Here is a 10,648-nt window from a genome sequence, read left to right as displayed (position 1 = left end):
TAACAAAATAATAATTTGGCGCGAGAAGACTATGGTCATTTCAGCTATACTACTGACGCCGCCGTCAGTGCTCCCTCTGAGAGCACAGGCCGTTATGTGTCCTCAACACCTGATCAGTGCCGCGCCTCGAACGCGCCCGCGCGCGCAACATAGTGCAGTGCCCCGAACGGCGTGACGTCTGTCACGGCCTCCTACGTGTGCAAAGCGCCCGGCCGGGTGTGGCACTGCGCAAGGGTATTAATTATTCATGCATTTAATAAGAGAGACAGAAACTAATAAATCAAAAACCATCAATAATTAAGGTTAATGTAATAATCATGTTATAAAGGGTTATCATTCACAAAACTGGCCGAAGTCATCTTCCTGCGCTCCGCAGTTTTCCCGCGGAATTTCCCCCCTCCCTGGCCTCGGCGGCCAGGGAGGTTAGTCAGTCGCCATCCAGAACTCGCCCGGGCCGGCAGCCTACGCACGGGGAGCTCTCAACTTTCGCGCCAACATCCAATAACTGCAATAGGTAATTATAGCCATATCTTTTTGTATCAGCTCCCAGGTCGGCCCGAATCGACCGTTCGCGACCCCGCGCGGTCTATTAATAATATGTGCAGTCCAGCTCAGGACTTTTTAATATCATACGTAATTACCTAGGTGGCCCATCGTGGCACCTGCGCCTCACGCTGTAAAGTTCCACACCGGGACATAGTTCTTCGCCCACGCAGGGCGGCACTGCGCCAAACGCGACACCAAACTTTAGGACGAGTCATAAACTGGGACGTGCCGCGGCCACGCGTGTGATATCGTGCAAGATTCCACCGTGTCCGCACCCAGCATAACGTGGCCCTCGCCACCACGCGGAGTAGCCACCTTTATTTTCCCCTCTGTGCGGGACCATCCACAGTGATTATAGTGTAATGTGTTATCGTGAGTAATTTTGCGGGACCTACCACCCACGCACTTCACGTTGCGTCCACGTACGTTCGCATAAGCCAGAACACGTTCATCGTGCGCGGAGCTTAGGTCGACGATGAAGCGGCCAGTTACGTGAGCGTGTGACGTGTAGATTGTGCAACGTAATAAAACAGCCAAAAGTACGTGTGTGTTTCATTAATAAGGCGTCCTGGGAGGCCATAACAGCCCGGGGGGCCCTTTATCGACGCGTCCCTGCCTGCAGCCACGAGGCCAGGAACCCCGCCCTTGAGACCCGAAATTAATTAAACAGTTTAAATTCACGTAAATTCAGATCAGGCAACGGGGACGGCGTCAAAATGGCGCCCAACTAGTGTGGCTAGAACATCACCAAACTCTTTCGACAAACAAGCCAAGAAAACGAAACGGAAAAATTAGCAAACAAAGTGCTCGAGTAGGGATAGTGCAACAGTCCGCAGCGTGGCAACACTGCGCGACGGAGCGGCGCCGCGCCGGCCCGACAACCCCCCTCCCCCGCTTCCAACCCCGCGCAATACCCCTCCCCTCCTCCGCCCGGTTCCACCCCTCAGCCCGCACGTCACTCCGCTCACCACCCCTCCTTACCACGCTCCACCCCGAGGCCAGCTGTGAGGGGTGACGTCACGCGACCGCGCCACCACGGAGTCGGGACAGCGACGTCACGACCCGCCGCCCGGGCCGTCCTGCCGCGGCGCGATGCAGACCGACGTCACGATCGACATGGGGGAGTGGTGGAATACGGACTTCTTGACAAGCGGGGCGGAAGGAACCATGAGGGCAGAAACAAAGACCACACGGGAAGGCGGCGCGCGGGAAGCGATGACCCAGGTCAAGAGGGAGGTCAGGGTCGCGGCGGCACGACGCTGCCACGCCGTGGGGTGCCACCGCCAGCTCGAAGAGGTAGCCTACTGCCACCAGTGCGGCACCACTAGACACCGCACGTGCACAGAAGCTAGGGAATTCCTGAACTTTCGCGACGGCCTATTCATGTGCGCGACGTGCGAGGGCAAAGTGAACTCGCCCGCACCCGTGACCGTCGTAAACGAAACCCGACGAGACAACATCCGGGTCAAGCTGCCGGAATTCTCCGGGCACCCTTACGAAGACCCGAAGAAATTCACACGGGCGTGCCAGGACCGCCTGGCCAGGTACGGCGTACCTCAGGAAGAGTGGACGGAATGCGTCACGGAACAGCTGAGGGGGCCAGCAACGGACAGGTGGGCCATGACGGGCGAATACGGCGTGGAATGGGAGGACTTCGCGCCGCGTCTGGAGGCCCGGTTCAATGCCGCCCGCGCACGCGCCCAGTGCCAGCGCGCCCTGTTCTGCGAACCGCAAAGGGCAGACGAAGACGTGGAAACCTTCATCCGGTCGAAGATGAGGCTACACCGGCGGCTGGACGCCGGCGGACCAGTCAACGCGGCGCTTGACGTGACGGTAGAGCTGATGAAGAGGGAGCTGCGCCCGCACCTGTGGGTGGCCGTGGACAGGGAGCTCGAGGACTTCGTCCAGCTGGCGAAAGAAATCGAGCGGGACCTACGCCTGTCACCGCGCCCGCGGGACACAGCAGCCCGCCGCCGAGGGGCATCCCCGTCACCCAGGACGGCCCCAGAGGACGAGTGGGCGGTAGTACCGTATGTAAACCCCCCTCCCCCTCCCGGCGCCACCCGCCGGGGGGGCGAAGTGAGGGAGAGAGGGACCACGACGCAACCCGCCGCGTCCGTGGCCAGCACCACCACGCCGCGGGCCGCGCGCGCTAACCCGCGGGCCGAGGGACAGCGAGACCGGCCCCCACGGTGCCGCTACTGCAGGGAGGAGGCCTACCACTGGCACGAGGTGTGCCCCACTCGGGCCGCGCTATGGCAGGACCGCCGGCCCGGAGCAACACAGTCGGGAAACGCCCGCTAGGGAACAGGATACCGGCGGGCTACTGTTCCTGGATCACGGCCACTGCATCAGCCACGGGGCCAGCCCGCACAGCAACATCGCCGCCCGTCAGACCCGGCGGCGGTCAACCTCCACACCCTTCAACGACCCGCCCCAGGTCGTCGGCGAGCGGCGACGCGTCACCGGCGCCCCCGACGCACCAGGCACCACCTGCAGGACCTGACCAGGCACCATCGCCGCCCGGCAGACCAGGCGGTGGTGTGCCCCAGCACCCGTCAACGCCCCGCACCAGGTCGTCGGCGAGCGGCGCCGCGTCACTGGCGCCCCCGACGCACCCGGCGCCACCGGCGGGACCTGACCAGGCACCATCGCCGCCCGTCAGACCAGGCGGTGGTGTGCCCCAGCACCCGTCAACGTCCCGCACCAGGTCGTCGGCGAGCGGCGCCGCGTCACTGGCGCCCCCGACGCACCCGGCACCACCTGCGGGACCTGACCAGGCACCATCGCCGCCAGTCGGACCAGGCGGTGGGGTGCCCCAGCACCCGTCAACGCCCCGCCCTAGGTCGTCGGCGAGCGGCGCTGCATCACTGGCGCCCCCGACGCACCCGGCACCACCTGCAGGACCTGACCAGGCACCATCGCCGCCCGTCAGACCAGGCGGTGGTGTGCCCCAGCACCCGTCAACGCCCCGCCCCAGGTCGTCGGCGATGGGCGCCGCGCCACTGGCGCCCCCGACGCACCCGGCACCACAGGCGGGACCTGACCAGGCACCATCGCCGCCCGTCGGACCAGGCGGTGGGGTGCCCCAGCACCCGTCGACGCCCCGCCCCAGGTCGTCGGCGAGCGGCGCCACGCCAATGGCGCCCCGACGCACCTGGCACCACCTGCGGGACCTGACCAGGCACCGCCGCCGTGGCTGGGGCGAGCGGGGAACACCACAGACAAGCTGATGCGGGTGCCCATCCTGCTGAATGGCCAGCCCGTCCACGCCCTGGTGGACACCGCGGCGAGCCACACCTACGTCGCGGCCCACCTGGTGCCCGAGGCGGACCTGGAGCAGAAGGAGGGAGGCGTCCAGCTGGCCACCTGGGGAGCGTAAGGATCGCCGTCAGGGATATGTGCAGTCGGACAACAGCCCTGGTGGTGCCGGAGCTGAGGGACGACCTGATCCTGGGACTGCTGTGGCTCGTACAGGAGGACGCCGCCATCGACGTAGGTGAGGGTAGAATTCATGTCGGGCGTCAGGGGAGGAGGACGCTGTACAGTGTCAACCAGAGGGGGACAGCCCCGCCAACCCCCAGCATCACCCTAGCGGACTTGCAGAACGAGGTGCCCCCTGAGTACAGGAACATGTTCAACGAGGTACTGGCCCAACAAGCGCAGGTGTTCGCCGCCGCGGACATGCTGCGGCGGACCACAGTTACCCAACACACCATCCCGACACGACCCCACGAGCCCCGCTTTGTCAAGCCCTTCGGCTTCGGGCCCCGGGAGCGGGAGGCGATTCAGGCCCAGATCGCGGAGATGTTGCGGGACGGGGTAATCGAACCGAGTGAGTCGCCATACAACTGCTTGGTCGTGATGGCCAAGAAGAAGGACGGCTCACTCCGGTTCTGCGTAAACTTCAAGCCCATTAACGCAGTCACCATCCCCGCCCCTCCACCGATCATCAACATCACGGACGCCCTAGCCGGGTTGGGGGAGGCAGGCATATTCACCTCACTGGACCTCAAGTCAGGGTACTGGCAGGTACCCGTCCGCCCCGAAGACCGGCCGAAGACGGCCTTTACCGCGCCCGACGGCCGCAGGTTCCAGTTCTGCGCCATGCCGTTCGGGCTGATGGACGCCCCCGCGACTTTTCTGACCATGATGGTGCGCGTCCTGGACGGGTTCGTGGGCAAGTTTTCCGCGGCCTACCTGGATGACGTCATCATCTGGTCGAGGACGTGGGAGGACCATGCGCACCACCTCGCCATGGTCCTCGAACGGTTGGCCTGCCACGGCCTGACCTGCGCGCCCCGCAAGTGCCATGTCGGCACGGTGGAGCTGGCCTACCTGGGGCACATGGTTAGCGCAGACGGGTGCCGGCCTCTGCCCGCCCAGCTCGATTTGATCGAGTCCAAGCCTCCCCCACGTACCCGGAAGCAGTTGCAACAGCTGGTGGGGCTGCTCAACTGGCTCAGGAGCTTCATACCCGACTTCGCCGTCGTCACCGCCCCCCTGACCGACCTTCTGTCGCCGAAGTACCGGTTCCGGTGGACCCCGGAGGCCAACCACGCCCTGAACGCCGTCAAACGCCTGTTTCGGGAATGTCACACCCTCGCTCGCCTACAACCCGCAGAGCATATATACCTGCAGACCGACGCCAGCCAGGAGGGCATGGGCGCGGTCCTGTATCAGCTGGGTCGGCGCGCGCCGATATGGCCGCGTGCGCGGCCGGGCACCGCTCCTTCCAGCGGTGTCTGGACGGCGAGCTGCAGACACGCGCCCCAGCGATATGGAGAGCTGGCGCACGTACGTGCCCGCCGCCGCCCGTCCAGCGGTAATGCACTTCTATCACGATCATGACTTGGCACAGCATCCCGGGGCGGAACAGACCCAGGAGGCACTGCGGCATACCTTTCACTGGCCCGGGGTAGCGCGAGACGTACGGGAGTACGTCAGGGGCTGTCAGCCATGCCAACAACGCAAGGCCCGGAGGGCCGACGGGGTAGAACAACAACAGCCCCGCAGGCCACAGGCGCCCTTCCACACGCTGGCGTTGGACGTCATGGGCCCGTACCCAAGGACACCCAGGGGGAAACGCTTCCTTGTGGTCGTCACCGACCTCTTCACGCGATGGGTGGAGGCGTTTCCGGCGTCTAACGTCCGGGCTCGGACGATCACCAGCCTGTTGGAGGGGGAGGTCTACTCCCGTTACGGCTTCCCGAAGGTCCTCCTGACGGACAACGGGAGTCAGTTCACGGGCAAGCAGTGGCGGGCGGACTGTCGTCGTTGGGACATCACCCACCACACTACCCCTACGTACCATCCCCGCGCCAACCCTACGGAGAGGAGAAATCAGGACATCAAGGCCCAGCTCCGGCTACGCCTGGGGGATGACCACACTAAGTGGGACGTGCACTTGCCAAAGATTCTGTACAGCCTGAGGCGGCGCGTCAACGCCGTTACCGGCCACTCTCCCGCGGAGCTCGTGCAGGGGCAAATCCTGGCACTCCCGGGGGAGTGTCGAGTAGCCAACACAGCCACCGAGGACTGGTGGGGAGAGGAGTTGCGGCCCCAAATCGAGGCCATGCGAGAGCAGGCGCGGGAGAGACAGGCCCAGTTCCTTACCCGCAAAACGCCCACCACTACGCACGTCCCTGTCCCCCTCACACCCGGACAGTGGGTCTACGTCCGCCAACACCACCTTTCGGCGGGGGCAAAGAACTTCTGCGCCGGGCTGGCCCCGAAGTGGTCCCCGCCGCGGCAAGTGCTGTGGAAGACGGGGCCGTCCACTTACGCCGTGCGCACCCCGAGTGGGCGGCCGGCCAAGGTACATCGGGACGATCTAAGACTAGCAACCACCCTCCCCGACACACCGACCGGCGGGGCAAGGGGACGACACCCGGGGGGTTCCGATTTCACCGCCGCACCCACGGACGTCAACTTCCCGACGAGGCCAGTCACCGTACCCACTGACGTCAACCTCCCGACGAGTCCAGTCGCCGTTCCCACTGACGTCAACCTCCCGACGAGTCCAGTCACGGTACCCACTGGCGACCAACCGGACGGGGCAGGGGCAACGACGTACTCCCGTAACCACCCCGCTACTGACCCTACCGACACGGGCGAGACTGCACCCATCGTTAGTCACCCGGACGACGAGACCTACGTGCCGGAAGCGGACGAGGAGGACGAGCCGTGGTGGCCATTAGACCTAAACCTGAGCACGTCAACATTCCGAGTAGTGATTGAGGAACCGGCGGCCGAGGCAGGGGACGAGGAGATAGTGGAGAGGAGGTATCCACGCCGGAGGCGGCGTCTGGTACGACCCACATGCTGCACAGGAGAGCCGTCGACAGGGGGGGAGGAGACAGGGCATCTGGCCCGCGAGCTAGGGCAGCCAGAGACACGGGGGACCTAGACAAGCAGGCCGACACTGGGAAGGCCCGGCCCCAGAGGGACCGACGGGCCCATTCGCACCTGGGTGACTACATCACCAGCGACCAGGCCGACAGGGGGGCAAATAGCAACCAGGAGGCTGGGGCCCCCAATCGTACTCACCGGCCCGAAACTGAGCCCCCAGGCCCCCGCGGCCGTCTAGGCCGCACTCGCCATGCCCCAACCCACCTCCGGGACTACTTCCTGGGGACAATCTCATCACTCACCGGGGGCACACAGCCAGGGACACCCAGCATCCACAAGGGGGGACCCCTATTCACCTGGGGGGACCACACCTCACCCCAGTACCATACTCATAGCTTAGTCAGAACCGTGTGCGAACCAGTGCAACGTCAGAGTGCTGCGACCTGCCGTGTGTAGAGGTGTTGAGGCACATAGCGGCCTCGTCGAGGGGGGGGGGGGGCATTTGACGCCGCCGTCAGTGCTCCCTCTGAGAGCACAGGCCGTTATGTGTCCTCAACACCTGATCAGTGCCGCGCCTCGAACGCGCCCGCGCGCGCAATATAGTGCAGTGCCCCGAACGGCGTGAAGTCAGTCACGGCCTCCTACGTGTGCAAAGCGCCCGGCCGGGTGTGGCACTGCGCAAGGGTATTAATTATTCATGCATTTAATAAGAGAGACAGAAACTAATAAATCAAAAACCATCAATAATTAAGGTTAATGTAATAATCATGTTATAAAGGGTTATCATTCACAAAACTGGCCGAAGTCATCTTCCCGCGCTCCGCAGTTTTCCCGCGGAATTTCCCCCCTCCCTGGCCTCGGCGGCCAGGGAGGTTAGTCAGTCGCCATCCAGCACTCGCCCGGGCCGACAGCCCACGCACGGGGAGCTCTCAACTTTCGCGCCAACATCCAATAACTGCAATAGGTAATTATAGCCATATCTTTTTGTATCAGCTCCCTGGTCGGCCCGAATCGACCGTTCGCGACCCCGCGCGGTCTATTAATAATATGTGCAGTCCAGCTCAGGACTTTTTAATATAATACGTAATTACCTAGGTGGCCCATCGTGGCACCTGCGCCTCACGCTGTAAAGTTCCACACCGGGACATAGTTCTTCGCCCACGCAGGGCGGCACTGCGCCAAACGCGACACCAAACTTTAGGACGAGTCATAAACTGGGACGTGCCGTGGCCACGCGTGTGATATCGTGCAAGATTCCACCGTGTCCGTACCCAGCATAACGTGGCCCTCGCTACCACGCGGAGTAGCCGCCTTTATTTTCCCCTCTGTGCGGGACCATACACAGTGATTATAGTGTAATGTGTTATCGTGAGTAATTTTGCGGGACCTACCACCCACGCACTTCACGTTGCGTCCACGTACGTTCGCATAAGCCAGAACAGGTTCATCGTGCGCGGAGCTTAGGTCGACGATGAAGCGGCCAGTTACGTGAGCGTGGGACGTGTAGATTGTGCAACGTAATAAAACAGCCAAAAGTACGTGTGTGTTTCATTAATAAGGCGTCCTGGGAGGCCATAACAGCCCGGGGGGCCCTTTATCGACGCGTCCCTGCCTGCAGCCACGAGGCCAGGAACCCCGCCCTTGATACCCGAAATTAATTAAACAGTTTAAATTCACGTAAATTCAGATCAGGCAACGGGGACGGCGTCAAAATGGCGCCCAACTAGTGTGGCTAGAACATCACCAAACTCTTTCGACAAACAAGCCAAGAAAACGAAACGGAAAAATTAGCAAACAAAGTGCTCGAGTAGGGATAGTGCAACAGTGCGCAGCGTGGCAACACCGCGCGACGGAGCGGCGCCGCGCCGGCCCGACAACCCCCCTCCCCTGCTTCCAACCCCGCGCAATACCCCTCCCCTCCTCCGCCCGGATCCACCCCTCAGCCCGCACGTCACTCCGCTCACCACCCCTCCTTACCACGCTCCACCCCGAGGCCAGCTGTGAGGGGTGACGTCACGCGACCGCGCCACCACGGAGTCGGGACAGCGACGTCACGACCCGCCGCCCGGGCCGTCCTGCCGCGGCGCGATGCAGACCGACGTCACGATCGACATGGGGGAGTGGTGGAATACGGACTTCTTGACAAGCGGGGCGGAAGGAACCATGAGGGCAGAAACAAAGACCACACGGGAAGGCGGCGCGCGGGAAGCGATGACCCAGGTCAAGAGGGAGGTCAGGGTCGCGGCGGCACGACGCTGCCACGCCGTGGGGTGCCACCGCTAGCTCGAAGAGGTAGCCTACTGCCACCAGTGCGGCACCACTAGACACCGCACGTGCACAGAAGCTAGGGAATTCCTGAACTTTCGCGACGGCCTATTCATGTGCGCGACGTGCGAGGGCAAAGTGAACTCGCCCGCACCCGTGACCGTCGTAAACGAAACCCGACGAGACAACATCCGGGTCAAGCTGCCGGAATTCTCCGGGCACCCTTACGAAGACCCGGAGAAATTCACACGGGCGTGCCAGGACCGCCTGGCCAGGTACGGCGTACCTCAGGAAGAGTGGACGGAATGCGTCACGGAACAGCTGAGGGGGCCAGCAACGGACAGGTGGGCCATGACGGGCGAATACGGCGTGGAATGGGAGGACTTCGCGCCGCGTCTGGAGGCCCGGTTCAATGCCGCCCGCGCACGCGCCCAGTGCCAGCGCGCCCTGTTCTGCGAACCGCAAAGGGCAGACGAAGACGTGGAAACCTTCATCCGGTCGAAGATGAGGCTACACCGGCGGCTGGACGCCGGCGGACCAGTCAACGCGGCGCTTGACGTGACGGTAGAGCTGATGAAGAGGGAGCTGCGCCTGCACCTGTGGGGGGCCGTGGACAGGGAGCTCGAGGACTTCGTCCAGCTGGCGAAAGAAATCGAGCGGGACCTACGCCTGTCACCGCGCCCGCGGGACACAGCAGCCCGCCGCCGAGGGGCGTCCCCGTCACCCAGGACGGCCCCAGAGGACGAGTGGGCGGTAGTACCGTATGTAAACCCCCCTCCCCCTCCCGGCGCCACCCGCCGGGGGGCGAAGTGAGGGAGAGAGGGACCACGACGCAACCCGCCGCGTCCGTGGCCAGCACCACCACGCCGCGGGCCGCGCGCGCTAACCCGCGGGCCGAGGGACAGCGAGACCGGCCCCCACGGTGCCGCTACTGCAGGGAGGAGGCCTACCACTGGCACGAGGTGTGCCCCACTCGGGCCGCGCTATGGCAGGACCGCAGGCCCGGAGCAACACAGTCGGGAAACGCCCGCTAGGGAACAGGATACCGGCGGGCTACTGTTCCTGGATCACGGCCACTGCATCAGCCACGGGGCCAGCCCGCACAGCAACATCGCCGCCCGTCAGACCCGGCGGCGGTCAACCTCCACACCCTTCAACGACCCGCCCCAGGTCGTCGGCGAGCGGCCCCGCACTGCGGCATACCTTTCACTGGCCCGGGGTAGCGCGAGACGTACGGGAGTACGTCAGGGGCTGTCAGCCATGCCAACAACGCAAGGCCCGGAGGGCCGACGGGGTAGAACAACAACAGCCCCGCAGGCCACAGGCGCCCTTCCACACGCTGGCGTTGGACGTCATGTGCCCGTACCCAAGGACACCCAGGGGGAAACGCTTCCTTGTGGTCGTCACCGACCTCTTCACGCGATGGGTGGAGGCGTTTCCGGAGTCTAACGTCCGGGCTCGGACGATCACCAGCCTGTTGGAGGGG

At 63.9% G+C, this 10,648-nt stretch overlaps 1 protein-coding gene across 1 annotated transcript; it reads left to right on the top strand.

Annotated features, from left to right (window-relative positions):
- The first annotated feature begins 9,276 nt into the window (after positions 1-9,276).
- LOC134528897 (activity-regulated cytoskeleton-associated protein-like) lies at positions 9,277-9,975 on the top strand. Its single transcript, XM_063362564.1, has one exon. It carries the CDS (start codon positions 9,277-9,279, stop codon positions 9,973-9,975), a length of 699 nt encoding a protein of 232 aa, XP_063218634.1.
- The last annotated feature ends 673 nt before the right edge of the window (positions 9,976-10,648 follow it).

This window comes from Bacillus rossius, chromosome 2, assembly GCF_032445375.1.
Source record: "Bacillus rossius redtenbacheri isolate Brsri chromosome 2, Brsri_v3, whole genome shotgun sequence".
Lineage (NCBI taxonomy): Eukaryota > Metazoa > Arthropoda > Insecta > Phasmatodea > Bacillidae > Bacillus > Bacillus rossius.
Note: the sequence above shows the minus strand (reverse complement) of the source record. Positions and strands in the feature narration are given on the sequence as shown.

Coding starts and splice junctions, on each gene's coding strand:
- LOC134528897 (XM_063362564.1), top strand. CDS start 9,277: ATGTGCGCGACGTGCGAGGGCAAAGTGAACTCGCCCGCACCCGTGACC.